Source organism: Pongo pygmaeus, chromosome 9 (assembly GCF_028885625.2).
Source record: "Pongo pygmaeus isolate AG05252 chromosome 9, NHGRI_mPonPyg2-v2.0_pri, whole genome shotgun sequence".
Taxonomy (NCBI): Eukaryota; Metazoa; Chordata; class Mammalia; order Primates; family Hominidae; genus Pongo; species Pongo pygmaeus.
Genome location: NC_072382.2, coordinates 55,615,547 through 55,641,961, shown reverse-complemented (window position 1 = coordinate 55,641,961; position 26,415 = coordinate 55,615,547). Strand labels below are relative to the sequence as shown.

The 26,415-nt window shown below is 35.7% G+C and overlaps 1 protein-coding gene across 9 annotated transcripts in view; it reads left to right on the top strand.

Annotated features, from left to right (window-relative positions):
- Positions 1-25,792, top strand: part of LOC129007284 (protein arginine N-methyltransferase 3) — a 127,916-nt gene extending 102,124 nt beyond the window's left edge. For 3 of the 9 annotated variants that reach the window (XM_054437916.2, XM_063671077.1, XM_063671076.1), the window contains 5 exons: positions 10,437-10,487; positions 10,680-10,767; positions 17,456-17,558; positions 17,970-18,053; positions 24,800-25,792. In XM_054437916.2, coding sequence (XP_054293891.1) covers positions 10,437-10,487; positions 10,680-10,767; positions 17,456-17,558; positions 17,970-18,053; positions 24,800-24,803 — 330 coding nt within the window. In that variant the 3' untranslated portion in view covers positions 24,804-25,792. Of the gene's footprint in view, positions 1-10,436; positions 10,488-10,679; positions 10,768-17,455; positions 17,559-17,767; positions 17,938-17,969; positions 18,054-24,799 lie in introns of those variants that run through there. The other 6 variants (XM_054437918.2, XM_063671078.1, XM_054437921.2 and 3 more) reach the window with 4 other exon arrangements.
- Positions 25,793-26,415: the final 623 nt, after the last annotated feature.

Below are 26,415 nucleotides of genomic sequence, written 5' to 3'. Positions count from 1 at the left end.
GCACAAAAAATGGAATATAAGGAAACAGTAATCATTGATATCAAGCAGTGGAAAACCGATGATGTGTGAGGGAGCAGGAGGAGAGAAACCTAGAGAAGCAGTGGGCTGCAAGCCTTTTTAAATGGCAGAGATTGCAAAAAAAATACTATGCAACATCACTTTTCATTCAAACATGGACTAAACACTATGTGTGGGCTTCTGTGCTAGGCACTATGAATACAACAAATAATCAAAATGTAATTTCTAGCCCTAAAGACATTCATTTAGAAGGAGAGGCCAACATAAATGGAGAATTGTAATGTAGTGCTCTATAATAGAATAGCAGAGGCATATAAAAGACGCCTGTAGCTTGTGTACTCTTCCTTTCCCTGATCCCTGCTAAGGTTTTTACTTTAAGTGTGGCTTCTTCATGAAAGCCTTACTAATACCATATGTATTGTATTAGTGGGAAGTGATTAATTGTACAGATGAGGGAATATTTCTCTGAAGTAGTTGCATCTTATATCAGTTTTGAGTTAAGTTAAAGCATCATCATTTCCTTTTACCAAAGGTTGGGACAGGTTGACCATATCTCTTTATCATTTAACAAATAGTTTACTTAATAAATCATACTGATTTCCTATAGTCCCTGAACATTCCAGGGTATTTCATGCCTTCTGTGCAGTTTCACCATTTAGATAGCATGCTTAGGCAGTGAGGATACAGAGGCGAACAAAGACATGCTAAGACTGCCCTTAAAGGGTTATTGGAATCTACAAATGAACAAAGACGTTGAACAAAAAGTATTATAAATATAGTGAGTGTTATTACAAGGAGTGCAGGAACATTTAATGGATGTATTATAACCTACTCTGGGATTAAAGAAGGCTGCCCAGAGGAAATATTTAAACTGAGACATCACAAATGAGTTAGTTTAAGAACTGGGGGGGAGTGTTACAGTGATATGGTTTGGCTGTGTCCCCACCCAAATCTCATCTTGAATTCCCATGTGTTGTGGGAGGGATCCAGTAAGAGGTAATTGAATCATGGGGGCAGGTCTTTCCTGCGCTGCTGTCATGACAGTGAGTCTCAAGATCTGATGTGTATTATAAGGGAGAGTTTTCATACACAAACTCTCTTTGCCTGCTGCCATCCACGTAAGACATGACTTGCTCCTCTTTGCCTTCCACCATGATTGTAAGACTTCCCCACCCACTTGGAACTGTAAGTCCAATTAAACCTCTTTTGTAAATTGCCCAGTCTCTGGTTTGTCTTTATCATACAGGTAGGGGGCCTTAGGTAGGAAAAAGCAATACAGTGAATAATCTTCCTCCTTGTAGTGGTGAGCCACATAAAATGGAGAAACCCTTTTGCCGAAAAGAGCTACAAATGCCAAAAAAAAATGTTAAATGGTATCTGTTTGAAGTTAACAAATAAGGAAGTACTACTAAGCCAAGACTCAGAAAAGAAGGTAATCTGAAAAATGAGACTAACAATTGGGGCTGCTTTTGCCCTATAGGCATTTACCAATTCAGAGGACGGAGCTGAAATACTTATGTAGCCCTTTTGATATTGCTCACGTGGGTAGGAAGACAAAATGGGACCCTAATAGTTTTGCAGCACTTTGCATTGGGACCGTAAAGACTGTGCCCAAGAATAAGATATGAGAGAAGTAAATGAACACTTGCATGGACTACAGCACAGCTTCAGGTCATTTGGGTGGTCCAGGAAGTCTCAAACCCTGATATTAGATTAAGATCTCGGTTTGCTCATGCCCCCAGGTTCCTTGCAGAAACAAATAAAAATTCTTTCTAGAAGATTATTACAGGTTTCAAATTATTTTCACAAAGTTTTTCAAATATTAATGTTCAAAACATATTCAGAGGTAATCAGTCACACAAGGACACAAAACAACATGAATCAAGAACCAGTTGAAGCAGTAGACAATAAAAACAGCTCTACGTGCTCCAGGAATTAGTTATAGCAGACATAGATTTTGAAAAACTATGCTTACTAAATTCAAAGAGAAAAAATATTGCAAATTTTAACAAATGGAAACATTTTTTAAAATACAGTTTGGAAAAGAATTGAACAGACATTCTAAGACCAAATTAAATATGATTTGAGCAGCAGATCTTCCTGTATTAGTGTAGAGAAGATCTGCGAACTGGATTTTAGGGCAGAAGAAAATGTCCAGAAAGAAGCCTGGAGACATGCAAGAATGAGACAGAGGGAAGGGCAAGAAATAACGTGGATACAACAAAAGGTCTAATTACATATACATGTAAATGGGCATCCCAGAGAAAAGGAGGATGAGAATGTTACAATATTTGAAGAGATGATGGCTAAGAATTTTCCAAAACAGATGAAAGCAAAAATTTAAGAAGTAACAACATAACCTAAATAGCATAATTTTAAAATTGTATCCAAATGTAGGTGTATATCTAAGAGAAGTGAAAACATGTCCATGCAAATGTTTATAGCAGCATTATTCGTAATAGCTAAGAAATGGAAGTAATTCAAATGTCTATTACCTACAGAATGGATAAGTAAAATTTGGCATATCCATGCAATGGAATATTATTCAGCTATAAAAAAGAATGAAACATGATACAACATGGTTAACCCTTAAAAACATTATGCTAAGTGAAAGAAACCAGTCACAAAAGACCGTCTCTTATATGATTCCATTTAGATGAAATATCCAGAATAGGTATATCTGTAGACACAGACTGGACAAGAGGAGAATGGATGGAAGATTTCTTTTAGGGGAAATGAAATGTTTTTAAAATTAGATTGTAATGACGGTTACACAACTCTGAGTACACTAAAGAATGTTGAATTGTACAATTTAAATGGGTAAATTTTTCGGTATGTGAATTATATCTCAGTTTAAAAGAGGGAAGAGAAACCCACACCTAGACATATCCTAGTAAAACTACAGAAACCAAAGAAAAATCTCAAAGTTGGTGGAACTATGGTGCTGGAATTACCTTTAAAGAAGAGCTAAGTAGACTAGTAGATAATTTCTATAATTGGTAAATGTTCAAACTGAATACAGCTGTGAAACACACACCCAGATGAAGAAACAAAACATCTCAGCACCCTAGTAGTCCCCTTTGTACACCTACCTAATACAGGGCATCTATGCCCTGTATTAGCCAGGTACACAAGGAACAATGGAATTGGGGGAGCAGGGGAAAGGAACAATGGAATCAGAAGAAAAAAAGACAAACAGAAGAAATTGCAATGATGACATTATCACTGTGCTGCCAGAAAATAACTGCCAACCCTGAGTTTAACCCAACTAAGATTTCTTTCAAGAATGAAACTGGACAACTTGGCTGGGCACAGTGCCTCATGCCTGTAATCCCAGCACTTTGGCAGGGCGAAGCGGGCAGGTAGCTTGAGGTCAGGAGTTCAAGACCAGCCTGGCCAACACGGTGAAACCTCGTCTCTACTAAGATTACAAAGATTAGCCAGGCGTCATGGCACACACCTCTAGTCACAGCTACTCGGGAGGCTGAGGCGGGAGAAACACTTGAACCCGGGAGGTGGAGGTTGCGGTGAACCGAGGTTGCACCTCTACACTCCAGCCTGGGCAATAGAGTGAGACTCCATCTCAAGAAAAAAAAAAAGAAGAATGAAGCTGAAATAAAGATATTTTCAGATAAGCAGAAAAGAAGAGAAAGAATTTGCCTTAAAAACCTGTGCCAAAGGAAGTACCAAGGGATATTCAGGCAAACAGCAAATGATCCCTGATGGAAGGCCAGAAATTCAGGAAGGAATAAAGGTGAACAAAAGTGGTAAATATTTACATACCAGTAGTTCTCTTAGGTATATACCCAATGGCCATATTATGTATATTTACAAAAACTGTTCAAGTGCCTGTCAGCAGTAGACTAAATTATGTAGTCACATATACCTTGCAGCCATGAAAATGAATCATCTGCAGTAATGTAGATGAATTTCACAAACAATATTGAGGAAATTAGCCAGACACCCAGACACAAAGGACTGCCTGATGTATGATTCTCTATATATTGAAGTATAATAGGAAAAATGAATCTTCGCTTCAGAGTATTAGGATAGGTCATTAGAGGCATAGGTGCCTTGTAGAGTCTAGGTGCGTAAGGGGGACTACTGGGGTGCTGAGATGTTCTGTTTCTTCATCTGGGTGTGGGTTTCACAGCTGTATTCAGTTTGAAAATTCAGTATGATGTACACTTATGTGCACTTTTCTGAATGTACATTATATATTAAACAGTTTTTAAAATGAAAAATCAGTAAATTTCAATGAATATTGGTTATATAAAACAATTTTGTGTTTATAGTTAGGAAGAAATGTGAGGTATCAATTTATGAAATGTCAAAATGAAAGTATTCGTGTTATAGACTCTGAAGATGATTTTTGCCCCCTAAAACCACTTTAATAAGCAATTTTGAAATTACAAGGAAGCAATCCCAGATAAATTTAAAAGGAGTTTCAGTTATCTTGAAATATTCTATGTAGATCAGAAATAAATTACATTGTGTTTTTCAATAAAAGTATTTTTAAAAATATTTTTAGACTTATTGCCTGTTTTACTACTTCCCATATTGCTTGGTCTATTTTTTTACCACCACTCAATCTGGCAGTATCTCTTGAGAAGTATATGGCACTTAGTGTGTATTGTTCCCTAGAGGAATCATGAAAGAAAAGGTGCATATTTTCTCTTGGGATACAATAGAAAATTAATTGAAAAAGAAAGAGTCCATAATTTAATGTATAGTTACAATTGGGGAAAAAATCATAATATATAATTTTCGTATTTGTTGATTATGTCTTCTTAAACGCCAGTTATTACTAGCACAGTTCATGCTCTGTATGTGGCAGCTCGTATAGCTAATGTTTGTATTTTCATCTGCTTGGTTTATATACGATGATCTAAGCTATAACAGTCATTTTTATGGCATTGTCTGCTTACTCTTTCTTTGCTTGCTTCAGACTCATCAGTTGGCTTTTGCATTCCATATTGAGATTTTGAAAGAAATACTTCAATGAAAAATGAATTGTATTTTTGTTATAGTGATTCTGCTGCATGGATTACAAGCACTCTATCTCCATGCTTGGATAAACTCCATCAAAAGCACATTATCCTCCTCCTTCTGTGGCCAGCTGCCTAATTGTATCTGCTGTAACCACATGCTGTTGGAACATGATACCAATGAAGAACAGAAATGATAAATTACTCCCTGCAGGTGATAGTGATAATGATAATTTTTAATTTCCTTCTTCCTCCTAAGGTCTAGTCTGATCTTATTTCATTGGTTGCCATCCTATTACGTATACACAATGTGTCCTCTTTAAAGAAATATTCATCACACCAAAAGACATGAGAAAGTCACTTTTTATCCCAAATCATTGTTCTTCAAATGAGTGTATATTAAATGAACTGCATTTACCTTTATACATATAAACAAGCAAAACATGGCTTAAAACAGATTTTTTCATGATTCAGTTTACAAATGCCATGAGTTTTCTTTTTGTGAAATCCGTAAAAAGATGAGTTCTGAAACTATTACATGCTGAGGAATATTTAAGATGTACAACAAAGCTCCATGCTTGTATTTTCCTATGTGCATCAAAGTAATTGTCGAGGAGTCTCGCAAAATATCAAGAGTGATCAAGCTATCCCAGAAAATCACTATATATATGTAGTTTCCTTTCATTCTGTTTTCTTCTATCATTGTTTTTGTTTTTTTACTACTTAACACTCATTCTCCCTTCTGTCACTCTAAGGGACTTTTATAACTAAACTTTTAGTTATAAATTTTTCTGACTGTGGTATAATTCAGTGAAATTTTATTTAATTGTGACCTTGCCTTTGCAGATTAACCCAGCTCCTACAGATAGATTTTAATACTTTTTTTCCCTCAGCAGTTCTCATTGCCCCAACAAGATATATACGTGAGACAAAGGAGAAATTTCTTCTGTAGTCAGCCTTCAGACCTCTCTGATCTTTTTCGAGCATATGTCAAGTTGTAGCTCCAGTTAGTTATTTGTTGCCATTGCCTATTAGTCATTATTTCCTATGGTTGTTTATTCTTATATTTGAATGACTTCCACAGAGATAAAGTATATTTATTGAAATTAACATTTAAAAGATGTTAAGATAGCCTGTCAAAGTGATGGCAGCAAGGTGGCCAACTGTAATTGAAAATAGTGGTGTGTTTATATTTTCCTGACAAAATAAGACATCTATTCCTAAATCAGCTGATATTTGGTTATATCATTATTCCTTATTTAATAGCTTTGCAGAAATAAAAACACTAATCATTATTCATTTGGTTTTATATTACTATGTTTCAAATTGAAGGTTTTTTTTTTTCTTAATCTCTTTTCATTAAGAGTTAGTAGCATGCAACTGTTGTCCCAGCTACTCAGGAGGCTTAGGCAGAAAGATCCCTTAAGCCCAGGAGTTTGATTTCAGCCTGGGCACCATAGCGGGACTCCATCTCTAAGATTAAATAAAATTTTTTTAAAATAAGAATCACACAGAAAAGAAAAGAAAAAAAAGATAACACCACAAACCCTGTCTCTTTAAGGGGCATTCTAGATCATGTTGGTGTTTGAGGGTAAACACCCACTTTAAAACCAGAAACTCACTTTGTTTTTTTCAGAGCAACAATCTTCCACTTTCTCAACTGTATGAGTGCTGTCTAATGAGTAGATAGATTATCTGCACACAGTTTGAATTTCAGGTGAATTCCTTCCTAACTTCTCCTCATGCTTCTGCTTTCTGTTTAATGTGTGCTGTGGAATTGAGTTAGTATTACTGTAAACCAAACCTCATTAGAAATGTGACTGTGCTTGATGACTCAAAGATACTGTGATGCATTTCACATGGATGCAATTTCAGATGTTTGTCATAGATTCTTTCCAGTGCTTACAACTGAAGTTAACTGTATCTGTCATTTTTTTTGGTCTTAAAACTTATTTTTTGGTTACCCAGAACTTCCCAGTATTTCTTTCACTGTATTATTTAAGGGCTGAAAATTTTTAACTGAAATTCATACACAGATTTGGAAATTGATTAATAAGCATGTGTGGCTGGACGTGGTGGCTCACACCTGTAATCCCAGCACTTTGGGAGGCCCCCCAAAAAATGTGGGGAAAAATAAATCCTAGTAAGCTAATAAGAGCTTTTGTGAAAATTTGGGTTTAAAAGCAGCTTTTGTAACATCTTCAGATACATGAAGAAAAGCATTTCTAATTCTGATTAAAAAAAGACTGGCAATAAATATCACAGTTATAGAACTATAATTACAGAAAGATGAGAGGCTGTTACATGAGTTTAAAACAGAATTTTAAAAGATACATTAAAATTTTTGAAAACAAGAAGATATTTTAGAACTATGGGTTTTCTGTTCTTGTTGTTCCAGGTTACCTTCTGAAGAACTTCTTTTAAAATGTTTCTAAAGGAAGTCTATTGGCAATGAATTTCTTTACTTTTCCTTGACTTGAAAATGTCATATTTTGCCTTCATTCATAAATCTTCTGTCTAGATATAGAATTCTAAAACTTTTTCTCCATCAGTGTCTTTTTCTTTTCTATCTGGACCACCAATGAGACGTTAGATCTATAGGTCTCTAAGGTTCTATAACATGCATTTTAATTGCCATCTTTTTCCCTTCTTCAAATTGGATAATTTCTATTAATCTTCAAATTCACTGATTTTTTTTCCCCTGTCATCTCCATTCTGCTATTCAACCCAGAAGTTTCAGTTATTATAATTTTCAATTAAGAATTTTTCATTTGGTGCTTTTTTATGGTTTGTTTCTCTGCTGAGAATTTCTGTCTTTTGATTGATTCCATTGTGTTTTCTGTCACCATTGGAACACAGTTATAATTGCTGCTTTAAAGTTTTGCTTGATAGTTCGAGCATCTGGATTATCTCAGAGGTGGCTTGTCTTTTCCCTTGAGAGTTGTTCAATTTTCCTGATTCTTTGTATGTTGAGTAATTTGAGATTGTACCTTAGATGTTGTGCGTGCTATGTTGTATAAACTGTGTGTCTTGTTAAAATCTTACGGATGTTGATGTTTGTTGTTAGCAGACAGTCAAGCCCAGTTAAAATCAGACCATAAGTTCTGTCTTAGTGTCCGAGCAGACAGTTGGCCAAGTCTCAGTCACATTCTCTAAGCCTTTGTTATGCTGTTTTGAGGCCCTCTTACACATACCTAGTTTACGGATTAGTCTGAGACTTTTACAGATTTTTCAAAATCTCAGGTCAGTTCTCTAGGCCTTTACTTGTTGGTTTCGGGTTTTTTTCATGCATGTTTTATTCAGAGATTAGTCCTGAGACTTGCACCAGTGATTCAAATTTTAGTTCAATTCTCTAAGCTTTTGCTATGTGGGTTTGAATCTCACCTGAAAATGCGTAGTTTGGGGGTTAGGCTGAGACTTCTGCATTTCCTACATACAGAATTAGATCTTTTCTAGCTCTCTCCTCTCCATATTTGTCCCACATGTTCCATGCTTTTCAGAGTTAAAAATTATTCATTCCATTCAAGTTCAGTTAGTCAATGCTTTAATAAAGTATACTGACTATATAATAAAGCTAGCCATATTTGAGACTGAAGACTAAACATTTTAATTTGGCTAAAATTTATTGAGAACCTACTATGTAACATTGTATTGGGTAAGGGGCATAGAAGTGAGTTATACATATGCCTTGCTCTTAAATAAATTGCAGTATAAGGCAAACTGTAATATACTATCGTAACTAACATAATAGAATGTATAATAAACACATTTGCTCAGCAAATATTGTATTGTATCCTATGGGCCAGGTTACTGCTCTGGGCACTAAGAGTGTAGTGGTGAACAAGACAGGCATACAGGAATAAATAAGAAAACAGTTGAATTGGTCTGTGAAGGGGTATCATAAGTATCCGGAAATCAACTGATAAAGTTATATTTAGAAATATTCTAATTAACCACATGTTTTTTATGATAATCTGTGGCTGAGTACTACATTATTTTATAATTCTATTTGGCAGAATTATTAATAGTATTTTGATTCTCTCTTGGTATCTAAATTGCAGTGAACCTCAAGGTTAAATATTGAGTTTGGTTTAGACCTAATCCATATTAACCCTACAAGATCAATAAAATGTCACATTCTTAACAAAAGTAGCAGAGTACACAAATTAGCTTTACCATGATTTTTAAAAAATCAGTGTCCTGTTTTTAACACTTTCTAAGCTTAATGTAATGCCAGCTTTAAAAAACGATTAAGTTCAGCTAGTTCCAATAATGAAAGAAAAAGGAATGGTATTTAAATTTAACCAAAAAACTCAAAATTATGTATTTATCTGAGTATGTTAATTTCTTTCAGAGATCTTTTTGTAGGCTGGGTGCAGTGGCTCACACCTCTAATCCCAGCACTTTGGGAAGTCAAGGCGGGTGGGTCACAAGGTCAGGAGTTCGAGACCAGCCTGACCAACATGGTGAAACCCCGTCTCTACTAAAAATACAAAAATTAGCCGGGTGTGGTGGCGCACGCCTGTAGTCCCAGCTACTCAGGAGGCTGAGGCAGGAGAATCGCTTGAACCCGGGAGGCAGAGGTTGCAATAAGCTGAGATCGTGCTGGGCAACAGAGCAAGACTCCATCTCAAAAAAAAAAAAAAAAATCTTTTTGTACTATCACAATAACCCTTAGAGCTCACTTTGGAGTTTCTCCTTTGAGTACTTGCTTAAGCATAAGATTTGAGTACTACTGTTCATTTTTTCAGGAAAAAAAAATAAGTAACATTTTAAAAATCTTTATTTCATCCCAAAAATATTCATAGTACTTGACTTAAAATCAGATATACTGGACTAGAAGAAATTAAATGAACTGGCTTTATATAAAAGAGCATGTTTTAATTATTTATTGCTATATAATAGCCCATCTCAAAACTCTGGCTTGAAGCCCAAACCATTTATATCTGTTTGTTTCCAATTCTGCAATGCTGACTGGGCTTAACTGACTAGTGCACTTGCTGGTCTTTCCTGGCATCTTTCATGCCGCTGCAGTTGTCTGACACTTGACTACAGCTGGAGAAGTCAAGATGGCCTAATGCGTGGGTAGACATCTCAGTTGGCGAGTGAGGATCAGTGAGGGGCCACCTGAGTCTCTCTCTCCATGTGTGTTCACCTTTTTCGGTAGTCTAGCATGATTATTTCTCTAATAAAACATACTGATTATTTGATTAGCCTAGCCTTATTACCTTTATTATGTTGTTTCTGTGAGGAAAAGCCAAATTACATTATTTTGTTTTTACTTACATCTTTTCCAGGAAAAATATTGAGTTTAAGAGGTATTTAGTCTCTGAAATGGTTTATCATTTGCCATGTCTTAAGAGACAATAATTAGTTATTATATTATGTAATCATTTAGTAAGCATTTATATTTCTTTTTTTAAAAAACAGGCAATTGCTGGCTACTTTGATATATATTTTGAGAAGAATTGCCACAACAGGGTAAGTATCATGAGTTATCTCATAAGAATTAATTGTTACAGAAGTATATTTTATTTTGTGCCCCAAGGTGTTTAATCATAAGCATTTTGCTGCTGTAAGCAATTGGGGCTTGTGTTTGATGTCGTAGATTAATGTACCATGATATTAAAAATCTTGTACTTCATCAAATACTTTTGAACTTTACCAATTCAGGTCGTGTTCTCTACGGGCCCTCAGAGCACCAAAACACACTGGAAACAAACAGTATTTCTACTGGAAAAACCATTTTCAGTTAAAGCAGGTGAGAAAGAATAGTAGGGGGGAAAGTGTCTTATTCATTCTGAAGTAAATGATATTCATTCATTTTACAACCACTTTTTATGTGCACACTATATTTGTTTTTTGAGACGGAGTCTTGCCGTCTCACCCAGGCTGGAGAACAGTGATCTCGGCTCACTGCAACCTCCATCCCCTGGGTTCAAGCAGTTCTCCTGCCTCAGCCTCCCAAGTACTTGGGATTACAGGCACACACCACCACACCCAGCTAATGTTTGTATTTTTAGTAGAGATGGGGTTTCACCATGTTGGTCCCTAACTCCTGACCTCAAGTGATCCACCTGCCTTGGCCCCCCAAAGTGCTAGGATTACAGGTATGAGCCACTGTGCCTGGCCTGCACAATATATTTGAAGCAATATAACAGATGTTAAGAAAAGATGTTCTTAGAGCTTACCATCTACATAAATTTTAGATGGCATATCATTTAATTAAAGACATAATTTAAGAAAATTTTTTAAGTCTAATTTCTGCCAACTAAAATAAATAAGATTACCTGGCTCTTAAAGTATCACAGAATAATTCAGAAAACTTTTGGCAATAATTAGTATTTAATAAGTTACAAATATAACTAAGAATATTTTCTTTCTCCAAGTGACTGAAGAGAATTACCAATAAAATAAAAGTTAAAGACAATTTCATTCAGTAGTTATTGTAGGCCAGGCGCAGTGGCTTATGCCTGTAATAAGCCACTTTGGGAGGCTGAGGCAGGAAGACAACTTGAGGCCAGTTTTGGGTTTTGTTTTTTCTTTTTTGAGATGGAGTTCTACTCTTGTTGCCCAGACTGGAGTGCAGTCACACCATCTCGGCTCACTGCAACCTCCACCTCCTGGGTTCAAGCAATTCTCCTGCCTCAGTCTCCCAAGTAGCTGGCACCACCACGACCAGCTAATTTTTGTATTTTTAATAGAGATGGGGTTTTACCACATTGGCTAGGCTGATGTCAAACTCCTGACCTCAGGCGATCTGCCCACCTCAGCCTTCCGAAGTGCTGGGATTACAGGCATGAGCCACCGCACCCAGCTGAGGCCAGTTTAAACCAGCCCAAGCAACATAGCAAGACCCTATCTCTACAAAACAATAAAAATTAGCTGGGCATAGTGACACAAGCCTGTAGTCTTAGCTGCTTGGAGGCTGAGGCAGGAGGCTTGCTTGAGTCTGCAGTTAGCTATGATGATATCACTGCACTCCAGCCTGGGTGACACAGCAAGACCGTGTCTCAAAAAAAGAGAAAAAGTTATTGCATTGAAAATATATTTGTCTTAGAATTCTCTCCACTGTCTCTTCCCTGCCTATCCAAATCTTATGCAGTATTCAAGGGCTAATCAGATTCTATTTTTTATTTTAAAAACTCATTGATTGTTCACTTACATTAGCACCTATAGTTCTGACATACCTATACATTTCACTCTAAAAGTTAGAATTTGATTATGGAATTTAAAAATTTAAACTGCTTACTACATATAAGTCTTCTTGTACCACCTTCTCTGAAAACCTCCTAAGGGCACAAAAGCTGAATGTATAACAAGCTTCAGTGAAAAAAATCCAACTTCACTAATAACTCAGGAAAAGGCTAACTGAAACCATGAGATGCTGTTTCTTGTCCATCAATTGGGGGAAGAAAATACATAAAGTTTAACAATGTCTAGTGCTGGCAATAGTGTAGCCAAATGGAACTTTCATTGCCTTTTGCTGGCTTTTAATTAGTAAAACTTTCGAGAACAGTTTGATACTATCAAGCTAAGTATAGATGTACCATCCCTACAGCCAAGCAATTTTTTCCTAGGCATGTATTCTAAACAGTCTCTCCCACAACATATGTAAAAATCTTTGTAGCAGCATGGTTTGTAGAAGGGAAAAATTGGAAATAACCTTAATTGTCCATCAGCAGAAGATGGATAAATAAATGTGGTAGTTGCATAGAATAGTAATTAGATCATGTAAGTTATGTATGTATGTTTCTATCAAAAACAACATTGAAGCCGGGCATGGTGGCGCACACCTATAGTCCCTGCTACTTAGGAGGCTGAGGCCAGAAGTTCCCTTGAGCCCAGGAGTTTGAGGCTGCAGTGAGCTGTGATTGAGCTGCTTTACTCAGCTGGGGCAACATAGTGAGACCCTGTCTCTTGGGGAGTTAATGTAGGGGAGGCAACATTGAGCAAAAAAGAAAATTGCAGAATGAGTCTGACAAGATACCATTTATGTGAACTTTTAAAACATGTAAACAACCATACATACACATATCTAATACAAGTATGAAACAAGCAACTCAGATTCAGCATAGTGGTTACCTCTGGATAGAAATAGGATTAGGGCAGGCTACAACTGGGATGGGGGGTGGTGGTCAATGTCATATAAAAAGACATATAAAAGAAAACTTTGTAAAAAATTGGAGGAACTCTGATAGATTTTAAAAAGCTGAGTGGTGGGCTCTATATTACAGTTACCAGGTGGTTATCAATCTCTGTTTTAAATATTTCATAAATTCTATAGCTTCAGTTTCACTGTTGGTACATAAATAGAGTTTGATAGATGCAAATAAATACCATATTGAAGCAGCACCTTGTCATTTTCTCACTTTGAAGTTGCAAGTGATATGGAAATAAAACCTTGATGGTGTCATTTTCTCTGTCTGCAGAAAGCTTCAGCACAGCAAAACTGAAATGAGGCAAACCCAAATGAGGTCTTTTAAGCCTCATTTTTGTTTTTCTGTAGCTCTGGTATTTGGATTGATGTTTGGAAACTTGAAAATGTTGCTTTTTTTTCTTCATTGTAGCCATTTTGTCATCTTAATACTAGAGTTTTAAAGGCAGTACTAGTTCATGTTTTAATCCTGAGGGAGATTTAAGATAGCATTTGAGTTTGATTCTCAAAATTTTCTCCTACTTCATTACAACAAAATATTGGTTGATGACTAGTGAAGTTTTAAAATCCAACAAAATATTGGTTGATGACTAGTGAAGTTTTAAAATCCTAACTATTCTTTACCCAATAATCCTTAGAGTAACTGGTTTGTGCTTTGCTCTTAGGTATTTATAGAATATCATGAAGGAGGTGTGTGATGCAAATGTTGCCTGCTGGCACCACCTATGTTTCTTTTACTACTGTGGTGTATGCATTTGTATCTAAATAGTAAGACCAACACATCACAAAATATTAGAATCCCCTAAGAAAATACAAGCTGAAGAAAGATTTTAAAAGGAAATTTTACAGTTGGAAAAATAGTGATTTCTTAGTTATGGGAGTATAAAGAAAGGATCATGTAAGTAAGTGTAACACTTTTTATTTTTTTTATTTTATTTTTTTTTCTGAATCCTGCTAAGCCTTTGATGGTAGCATTGATTAATAGACGCTGGGAGGTTGCAGAGCTGAGTACTGAAGAGGGTAAGCTCATCAGAAAACAAGCTCAAAAAGATCTATAGGAAGACTCCTGGAGTTTTACACGAGTAATAAGATTTGTATATGTAGGATTAAATGCACAAGGTCAGGCAAAGTAGTTGGAGCAAATGTGTACCAAGGAGTTCTCAGTTCACACAGGGCTGCAAGGGGTTCACATTTCTAGCTTAAGGCTGTCTAGATCCTCCTTAACAAATCTTAAAAACAAGCCTTGAAGGGAAAAGAACTAAGCTGCAAGTAACTTAGTAGCCACAAAGGAAAACAAAATGGATACATTCAACCAAACACTGGGTGCAGGAAAATGTCTGATAGGAACAGACCCAGAAGTGATGAAATTAGCAGACAAGCATGTTGAAAAAAATGTTATAACTATGCTTATGTGAACATAGTGAAGAGAATATAAGAAGACATTTAAAGTGAAAATGTCATTTGATGGAATTAATGGCAGAAGAAAAGATCAGTGAACTTGAATACATAGCAATAAAATGTATCCAAAATAAAGCAAGGAGAGAAGAAACATATTTAAAATAAAAATGAACATATCCACAGTAGCTTATGGGGAAGTACCAAGCACTCTATCCTCGTCCTTGGAAGAAGCTGAGGGAGGAATAGGGTAAGGTGAGGCGATGCAATAGAAAGTATATTTGATACAAGCTACGCATTGAAGAAACTCAATTAACCCGAAGAAGGATAAACTCAAAACACCAAAACATATCAAACTAACAGTGATAACTTTTTAAAATTTTAACATAAGCCAGAGTAAAAGGAAACATCATGTAGAGAAGAACAAAGAAATAACCTTAGAATATTCATCAAAAACTGGCTGGGCGTGATTGCTCATGCCTGTAATCCTAGCACTTTGAGAGGCCGAGGCAGGCAGATTGCCTGAGCTCAGGAGTTCGAGACAGGCCTGGGCAACATGGCGAAATCCCATCTCTACTCAAAATACAAAAAATTAGCTGGACGTGGTGGCACGCACCTGTAATCTGGCTATTCGGGAGGCTGAGGCACAAGAATTGTTTCAACCCGGGAGGCAGAGGTTGCAGTGAGCTGAGGTTGCACCACTGCACCCCAGCCTGGGCAACAGAGCAAGACTCTGTCTAAAAGAAAAAAAAAGAATATTCATCAAAAACTATGTAGGAAAGATGATTAATTGAATGACATTTTGAAGTATTGAAACTGGCAACCTAGATTCTGTATCTACAAGAAATATGTTCTTTAATGAAACTAAATGAAGACTTTTTCAGAAGAAAAATGCTGAACGAATTTATTTTCAGCAGACTGGAAATATAAGATGTGTATTAAAGTAAGTTCAAGAGGAAACAAAATGTCACCAAATGGAAACTTGGATCTTAACAAAGCAGTGGAAAATGCCAGAAATGGTAAATGTGTGATCACATTAAAAAGCTTTATTTTTTCATTTCTTAATTTCTTAAATGATCATTGACTAAAGCAAAATAATGTAGGTTTAAAACATATGGAGAAGTAAAATATATGGCAATGATAACCAAGGAAATTAATGATAAAATAGAAATATTTAATGTTTTAAGTTTTTACACTGTATGTGAAGTAATTAAGTATGTACATTGTAATCCCTAAAGCAACAGCTAATAAATTTAAAATTAAACCACAAACTATAGCTAATAATTTACTGGTGGAGACAGAATGGAATCCTGAAAAAAGTACCCAATTCAAAAGAAGATAGGGGCCAGGCATGGTGGTTCATGCCTGTAATCCCAGCACGTTGGGAGGCCAAGGCAGCAGGATCGCTGAGGCCAAGAGTTTGAGACCAGCCTGGGCAACAAAGCAAGACCGTGTGTCTAAAGAAAAAAAAATTTTTTTAATTAGCCAAGTGTGGTGGCACATAACTGTAGTCTGAGCACTGGAGGCTGAAGTAGGAGGATTGCTTTAGCCCAGGAGGTCCAGGCTGTGGTGAGCTATGATTGCATCACTATACTTCAACCTGGATGCAGAGCAAGGTCCTATCTCTAAAAAAATAATTAAATTTTTTTAAAGAAGAAGATGGGGAAAAGGACATAAACAGATGAACAAATAGAAAACAAATGGTAAGATGATAGACTTAAATTCAGACTTAAATAGACTGATAATTACATTAAACATGAAGGATCTGGAAAATGCCAATTAAAAGGCAGAAATAGACTGAATGAAACTAAATGTTGCCTCCAGGAAACACACTTTAAATATAAAGGCACTGAAATGCCGGTCCCAAGTAAGGTGATAATAGCACATTCTATCCAGTTTTTCCCGCCAAATATAGCTATAAAACCAGAGTGCATGGAGCAGCCATCAAGATCTCTGAAAAGTAATAGCAAATAAATGGGAGGAGAAGACCAGAATTCTAAGTACCAGCAAACTTGTAGTAAATTTATGTTTTCCTCCAATATCCCCCAGCCTGGAATCCAGATAGCCTGAAACCTAGACAGGGATCAGCACAGACAGCGAGAGCTCCTGGAGGAGCAATGAATGAATGAATGATTGAACTCGTGATTTAAAAAACAATACCATTTACAGCAGCATCAAGAAAAATTAAAACCTTAGGAATAAATTTAACAAAATATATGCAAAACTTGTACATTTAGAACTATAGAACATTGCTGAGAGAAATTAAAGAAAACCTAAATAATGGAGAGATATACTCTGAATTGGAACACTTAATTAATACTGTTGCAGTGTTACTTCTTCATAGAAGAATTTCCTTTATTAATTCAGTGCAATCTCAGTCAAAATCTCAGTTTTGTAGAAATTAATGGGCTGATTCTAAAAGTTATATAGAAATCAAAAGCCTAGAATAACCAAAATAATTGAGAAAGAACCACATTGGAATCTTTATGCTGTGTTATTTCTAAACTTACCAAAAGGTTATATTAATCTAGGCAGTATAGTAGTGGTGTTTGTTATAGCCATGTAAGTCAGTATAACAAATAATCCAGAAATAGACCTGCTGTTGTATAATTAAATTTTTACAAAGGGGCGGTGTTGATTAATGGGGAAAGGGTGATCTTTTGAAATGGTGCCAGAACAAGTAAATATTTGTTTGAGAAAATGATTCTTCACACCATATCCAAAAACTAACATACATAAAAACTAAGTGGATCATAGATACAAATCTAAAAGCTTAGACTGTAAAACTTCTGGAAGAGATAATATTTGAGACTTTGGAGTGGTTTATGAAACTAAGATAGTGGCAACATGTGAACACATTTTATGTAAGTAAAGTTAGTTTTAAACTTCTCACTAGACAGCCGATATCTTCAGGATAAAATACAAACTCCTTACCATGGCCCTTTGCAGTCTGACTCTGGTTTTTCATCATTTCCAACCCCATCCTTTCACAACCCCAGGTAAGCTCATGTACTCCAGTTGTACAGATTGCTCATTTTTAAGCTAACTTTTCTTTTTTTTCTTGCTTTTGTCCAAGATGTTTTTCTACCTAGAAGGTTGTTTTGACCTCTTTCACTTGATAAATTCAGACTTACCCTTAATAACATAGCTAATTTCTGTAAAATTTGAATGTCTTCAGAGCTAATTGTTCCCTTTCTTGATTCCCCAGATAAATTCATATACACATTCGTTACAACATCTTAGTGTGCTGGAGTTCTAATAGAAGTTCAACATCTTAGTGTACCTCCCTCATTCCTTCTTGATGTGATGTAGTATTTGACATATTCTGCTGAATAAATGAATAAGTACAATAATATATATTGTCATTGAAATCTAACTTTCTCCATCACCTTGGGTAACACTACGCCAAGGTCATCTAGTGTCCATATTTGGATGGCCAGTTTTGCCAACTCCGGTGTTACCAGAAATTTCATCATACTATTGCACTTGAGCAGGTTAGTATTCAAACTTACCTTGGTGTGGCTGAAAAAAAGTTCTCTGTAGTTATATTGAAACTAAAAGTAGCTTTTGACTCGATGTACTATAAGATTTTTAGATAAAAATAAATGAAGCTGTGAGTCTAGTTTGGAAAAATTACTGTATGTAAAGCTTATTTTAGTGTCCAGAAGGTAATATGACAAGATAAGTAAAATATTGTAAATGGAACTATAGAGTTATTTTGCCTAGATGAGGACACTTAAAGTTTAAATTCAGGGTGGGTTTTCCCTTTACAATTCATGTACAGTTTTATTGTACAAACTTTTATTGTAAGTAAATATGGCAGTACTTTAAAATTCAAATCTTTTTAATGTGATTTGGGTTTGAAAATATAAAATCAGGCTATTTCTCTTAATTTGTCCATACAGTACCTAGTAAGCTTTTATATGATAGATAATCTGGGAGTTTTTTCTTTCATTTTTAAACTCTAAGCTTTGACAACAATTAATAATGATTTGTTGTGTTTTTCTTTCCTTTTTCTGGGGAAATGAAGTTTCATTGCTCCGGAAGAAATTAATTCTAAAAAATACACTGTAACAATTAAAATGAAGTCAATTTTGTTCTTGAACTACGGCACTGCTTTGTGGTATACCAACAGCCGTCTGCTGATGATAAAAAACAAGTCCATGTGGCTCAGCTCCAGAGTGTTCCTTCCAGCTCTCACCACAGTGCACACACTTAACAACATCAGTCATTTTATATCTATTTGACACTGATTAATTACTCTGATTCATTCTGGTATTATAGCCACTGCCTTGGCACTTTAGTTAGGTCTGAACAATTGAAGGGAGATCAGCAGTGTGAATTATGTATTTATTACTGTGACCCTTCATGCTACTTAATTAACTTAAATGAGTGTGTGTGTACCCTTATCTTTGAAATTATGATTATGGAAAAGATTTACCTGTATTTCATTTTAAGAAATGAAAATCATAGTTATCAGCATCAGCTTATATATATGACATTATGTTAATTTTTCAGCTGCTATATTGATGCTTAAAATTTTTTCTTTTGTGAAAAATTAACAAATATCCATTACTAATTCATTTTGACTGGGGCTTTTTATTTCTAAACTGAGGAATGCATAGAACTCTTATAGGTACATCCTTTGATCCTGAAATGAAGATGATAACCAGATTTATAAGCACCATGGAACATTTCTATTTTGACTTACACTAAGGATTGACTTACACTAAGGATTACACTAGGACTTTTATAAACAAGACAGCTTACATATTTTTAACACTCAAAAGGCAATGTAAATGAAAGAGCAGCAACCGTCAGAACAAATGTACGAAAATGAAATATTTACTAGCAATACCTCATATGCTTCAATGAGAAAAGAAGTAAGGTAAATGCACCAGATTTTTTAGATGGTAGTTAAATAGTACTTATCTCCTCTGATTTGAAATACAAATCAGAGCAATCACATTTTGGTTGTTTTCATTTACTCTTTTGTTGATGAAGATGGCAGGAATGTAACACTGGAATATATTTCATACCTTTTATGAAAGAATTATACTTCTGATAATCCGTCCTAAAGAATCAATTCAAAATTCAGACTTAAAAAATACTTGTTGCACAAAGAAGTGAAAAATAACGCTGCTTTAATTTGCTTTTCTTTCTTTAAACTATCTTGCTTTATAGAATTTTTTTTCATTTTTTATAGTCACATCTGTCAACCTTTTGCTTTTGGTTTCTGGCTTTGGTTTCATCCTTTAAAAGATTATATTATTACTTGTGTACAATTTATTGAATCCTTTCCTCAGTGACTTAAAATGCTCCACTTACTATGTACTGAATCTTCATAATTGATCTTCTGATTTCTCTACATTTCATTTGTCTGTGTTTATTCCTAGGCACCACACTTTTAAACAAATAATTTACATATAATCAAAATTCACACATTTTGATTATACAGCTCAGTGAGTTTTGAAAATTACATATACCACTGTGGAAATACAGATTATTTCCATCACTCCAAAAAGTTTCTTCCTCAATTCCCTGTATGGTTAGTCCCCAACCATGATTCCCAGACCAAGACAGTCACTGATATGCTTTGTCATTATATGTTAGTATTACCTTTTTAGAATTTTTATCAATGGAATTATACAGAATGTACTCTAGCTTTCTTGGCATTTTTTTTTTAGATTCATCTATCATTAGGTTGTTCCTTTTTATTGCCAAGTAATATTCCTTTGGCCATGCCACAATTTACTTAGGTATTCACCTGCTGCTAGACTTTTGTATTGCTTTCAGTTAGGGGCCATTAAGAATAAAGTTGCTATGAATATTCATGTAAAAGTCTTGGTGCAGACAGATGTTTTCATTTCTCTTGGGTAAGTACCTAGAAGTGGAATTACTGGGTGTTATGGTAAGTGTATATTTAACTTTATGCTATCTAACATTCCTAGGGCTAGCACCATTGTGAATTCAGTTGTTCCACATCATTTTTAACACTTATAAAAAAGATGCAGTATTTTAAGCCATTTTATTGAGTATGCAGTTACAGCTGTGCTTGTAGTTTTCATTTGCCTGATGTGATCTTGAGCATTGTTTCATATGTGCATTGGCCATTTTTATATCTTCTTGTGAGATTTCTGCTCAAATATTTTGCTTGATTTAATAATAGTTCATCTTTTCTCAAATGTATATTCACTTGCTCCATCGTCATTTCTTAAAAAGACTATCCTTTTCCGATTTAATCGCCTTGGCTCCCTTGTCAAAAATTAATTGACCATATGCATATAGATCTACTTCTGAGCTCTCATTTTCCCCCATGGATCTGTATGTCTGTCCTTATGCCTTTAAGACAGTCTTTATAAGATTGAAAAAGAACAAAATGGCAAGATTTACACCAACAATTGTTTTGGCTATTCTAGGTCCTTTATATTGCCATATAAATTTTAAAATCAGCTCATTAATTTCTGGCCTAAAAAAGCCTGTTAGGATTTTGACTGGGATTTTGTTAAATCAATAGATTAGGGAAAATTGACATCTTAACAACATTGAGTCTTTCACCCACGAGAGAGTGGGTCTCTCCATTTATGTGGACCATCTTTAGAGTTGTTTTGTAGTTTATGTAAGTCAGACATACATTGTTACATTTATCTCAAGTATTGTACGTGTGTTTATGTGAGAGAGAGCGCGAGAGTGATTGAGACTCGCTCTGTCGCCCAGGATGGAGTGCAGTGGCGTGATCTCTGCTCACTGCAACCGCTGCCTCCTGGGTTCAGGCCATCCTTGTGCCTCAGTCTCCCAAGTAACCGAGACTACAGGTGTGCACCACACACCTGGCTAATTTTTGTATTTTTAGTAGAGACAGAGTTTTGCCAGGTTGGCCAGGCTGGTCTCGAACTCCTTGTCTCAAGTGATCCGCCCACCTTGGCCTCCTAAAGTGCTGGTATTACAGGCATGAGCCACAAAACCCAGCCTTTATGCTTTTTTGAAGCTGTTGTATGTACTATTATATAAATTCTTCATTGCTAGTATTTAGAAATAGAATTTTTATACCTTGATCCTAAATCATAAGACCTTGCTTAAACTTCAATAAATATTTCTAGTAGCCTTCTTTGCATATAGCTTCAAGATTTTCTATGTATAAAACCAGGTAATATGCAAATGAAAACTTTAATCCCCCCTACTCCAATCTGTATCCTTTTTCCCTCCACACTTTAATGTCCTGACTGGGACATCTAATAGAATACTTACTTTATGTTGGGTCTCTGGAGGTCATTTTGTTATTTTTGAATCTCAGGTGTCCATTATCTGTCTTTTCATATGTGAACTACTTTATACCAGCAACTAAATTAAGTAATTTGTATAAGACACTGCTTGTAAGTAAAAAGGAACTAACAAGCCACTGTGTTGTAAAAATCAAGTTTGTTGATTCAGTGTTGGCAATTCAATAACAGTAAGTTAAACCCAATAACCAAGTTGGCAATTACTGTTTTCTGTCATGTATTTACAAAAACATTGTCAGTTTATCATAATGTGGCTGTTCGTTCCCAGTTTTGGTGTCAATAAATAACTTAAATAGAAGTTTTTAAATGTTGATTTAAAAAGAAGCAATAAAATAGCCAAAATAGAAAAGTCAAAATAGGAAAATCTTAAATGTGTTCAGTATACTAATGATCTTTTATTTCTTCCCTAGGTTAATGCCTTAGATAAGAAAACGTGTATCATTGTTCATTAGAGTTAGTTATTATAGAATAATAGTTACATCAACTTACATATCAATTGTGTTTATAAACAAGTAAATATTTTTACCAAAAAAAAAAAAAACCCACAGGGCAGTAAAATTTAGGCCATTTCTTGTTCATTATAGTATATTTAAAGCTATAATCATCATTTTTTTAGGTAGAGATAGGGAAGCACCAGAGTATAGTTGAGGAGCTTGGGTTCTGGATCCAACTGCCTTGCTGAAAATCCTAGTTCTTTCACTAGCTGGCAGATGACCTTGGGCAAATTACTTACCTTTTCTGAACTTCATCTGTGAGTAAGGAAAATGCACTTACCTCATAGCAATATTTTGTGACCATTAAGTGAGATAAATCATGTAAAGACCTTAGAGTAGAGCCTAGCACAAAGTAAGTGTTGAATAAATATAAGCATAAATTATCTGATGATTAACCTGAACTCCATAAAGTTTGTAGAACTTACTGGTAATCTTTATTATGTCCACTATTGGTGAACATGTCTTATGAGATAGTTTTATATCATTTTCTTAATATAGAGGAATAGGTCAGATATAAAAACTAAAGCCAAATATACACATTAACATATATACCTACACAAAAATTGTTATATTTTGTTGAATGGATTGCATCTTGGGCCACATTATTTCTTCTATTATTCAACTCCTTAATTTTGTGTTAAACTATGAGTCTCACCTTTTTTGCAAAGATGTAGAGAACGTATCAGTAATGGAATCTTTATATTCTGAAAATAAATATAACAGGTGGTTATGTTTTACTTGTGTTATTTCACTACCATCTTGAAAAGCATTCAGATAATTTTCCTTGAATATGGGGAATTTGTATTTTTTTAAATATGATATTGATTCAGTACTTCAGTAGTTTTACGGAGATTTCCTTAGTCATTATATGGAGCCTCATTGTGTCCATGCAGATGCTAAAGGTATTCCTGATACTATTTGGTGTTATCTTAATATTATTTAAGCAAAGAATCGTGATCAACTACAACTTAGCGATTTGTTACTTTTTAAACAGCTCTTTAAAGTAAATGAAAAATTAAGTGAGAAGTATTTATAATTAGAAAAGTACGTAGATAAAAATTCGGAACCTACAGAATTTAGGAAATCAGCCTTTGCACAGATAAGTAATTTTTGTGTGTTCACTCTTTCACATGGGTACGTTGTTTCCCTTTTACAGCACCAGTGCATTAATGGCCAATGGCCTTGTCATGTGCCTCTACATTTTCCCAGCTATAATTTTCAGTTCCTCAAAATGCCATTCCTGAAGGTTCTGTGTATGTGTTTTCTTTAAATACCATTACATGTACGTCCCTTAAGCCTGGTTCTCCATGACTTTAGCCCCGGCATTGGGTAATTCATTAATTCTTGTGAAACCTTGCCTTTAACTGCCTTCCAACCATCCCCAGTGCTCACCTCCAGCACACTTTAGACACATGCCTATTGTGTAATTGTTAGTATAGCTTTTTTCTTCACCCTGATCACAAACTCTTTGAGGGCAGGGAACATATCTTTTTTCTAGATGCCCAGAACCCACCGTAGGGCCTCATATTCAGAAGTTCAGTAAAATGCTTCCATTGACCCTGTATGACCACAATAGTTTTACTCACTTTCACAAGGATTTGACACTGTGGTGTGTAGTTAGTTCTCGCTTCATTCAAAAATTAATGAAACAGGGCTGGGCGCAGTGGCTTACCCCTGTAATCCCAGCACTTTGGGAGGCTGAAGTAGGTGAGCGGATCACCTGAGGTCAGGAGTTCGAGACCAGCCTGGCCAAAATGGCAAAACCTTGTCTCTACTAAAAGTACAAAATTAGCAGGGCATGGTGGCGCATGCCTGTAATCCCAGCTACTTGGGAGGCTGAGGCAGGAGAAATCACTTGAACACGGGAGGCGGAGGTTGCAGTCAACTGAGATTGTACCACTGCACTCCAGCCTGGGCAACAGAGAGAGACTCTGTCTTAAAAAAAAAAAAAAAAAAAAATTAATGAAACATAATGCTGCTCTAAAAAATGAATATTGGCTAGGCACAGTGGCTCATTCCTGTATTCCCAGCACTTTGGGAGGCTGAGGCGGGTGGATCACCTGAGGTCAGGAGTTCGAGACCAGCCTGGCCAACATGGTGAAACCTCATCTCTACTAAAAATAAAAAATTAGCTGGGCATGGTGGCGTGCGCCTGTAGTCCCAGCTATTCGGGAAGCTGAGGCAGGAAAATCTCTTGAACCCAGGAGGCGGAGGTTGCAGTTTGCCAAGATTGCACCACTGCACTCCAGCCTGGGAGATTGCAGTGACCTGAGATCACACCACCGCACTCCCGCCTGGGTGACAGAGTGAGACTCCCGTCTAAAAAAGAAAAAAAATATTAACTTTAAATAAAGTTTAAAAAGTGGGAAAACATCACAATAAAAAGAATTGCTAGTTATACATTGTTTACTTTTCTGCTACAAGGTATTCCTTGAATTCTTAACAATTTTTGCCTTTGTTTTACAGGTGAAGCCTTGAAAGGAAAGGTCACAGTTCAGAAGAATAAGAAAGATCCACGTTCTCTCACCGTGACCCTCACATTGAATAATTCAACTCAAACTTATGGTCTCCAGTGAAAAAGCCATAAAAGCACACTACCTTGTAGTTTTTAATGTGAGGGTAGAGTGGGTCAGCAGGAGGAAGCTGGTTTTATGTGAGCAGATGGATGGATGATGGACCCTTTCCTAATGAGCCTCCTCAATAAGAGAGAAGTTCTTATTGTGGGAATCTGACATAGTTCAGCTGAGGAAGAGAATCAGCTGATCCTCGTGATCTGCCACGTAATCATTTTCTTAGAAGTTTGCTCCACCAGATTTAACCAAATGTAACTCCCACATTGAGTTTATCTGTATTGAAAATCATTTACATTGGCCTGTATTTGGAAGAGAGATAGTCTTTTGTTTTTAGTAAGCTTCTTACTATAAATTTTAAACAAATTGGTTAGTTATTTGGATATTTTATTAAACTGGTAACACAGGTAGTACACATTTTATTATGGACTCCTCTGAGGAGGAGTTTTTAATTGTATTTGCTAGAAAATCAGGATGTAATAAAGATTAGTGTAAAAAAACTAAAATATGGAAAAGAGCTTCAGCCTTCATATACAAATCATATATGCAGACAGCCTAGTTGATTGTCCTATCTAGCATACTTAAGTTTCTCATTTTGTAGTTTCTTCCCTCTGTAACTATTCCTTAGCCTTATAGATTTCTAGTACTGCCCAGGAAATCTAATTTCAATACATTTATCCTAGGTTTCATGACAGTTTTTAAAGATTGGGATAAATATGTACTTATTTACTAATGTATTATCTTTTTCAAACCAGATTTATATGCAAAGGTTAAACATGTAACTGTTACTATACTTAGCACTCTATAAAGTTGTCATTTACAATTACTGATTCAATTTGAAATGTAGAATGAAAAAGTTTTAATAAAATGTATCAAACAACTTACAAAATATTATTTTAGAAATATATTATAAAAGGTTTCAATAAAATGTATCAAACAACATCATAAAATATTTCAACAGGGTGTAGTAGCTCATACCTATAATCCCAGCATTTGGGAGGCCAAGGCAGGAATATCACTTAAGCCCAGGAGTTTGAGACCAGCCTAGGCAACACAGGTCTGAACAAAAAATTTTTTTTTTTAAAAATTAGCCAGGCATAGTGGTGCATGCCTGTAGTCCTAACTACTTGGGAACCTGTGGTGAGCAGATTGCTTGAGTCCAGGAGTTGGAAACTACAGTAAGTCAAGATCGTGCCACTGCACTCCAGCCTGGATAACAGAAAAAGACTCTGTCTCTAGAAAAGTTAATTAATTAAAAGTAAAAATAGGGCCAGGCATGGTGGTTCCTGCCTATAATCACAGCACTTTGGGAGGCCAAGGCAGGATTGTTTAAGGTCAGGAGTTCAAGGCCAGCCTGGGCAACATAGGGAGACTGCATCTTTACTAAAAATTAGCCAGGTGTGGCACACACCTGTAGTCCCGGCTACTCTGGAGGCTGAGGCAGGAGGATCCCTTGAGTCCAGGAGGTCAAGGCCACAATGATCACACCACTGCATTCCAGCCTAGGTGACA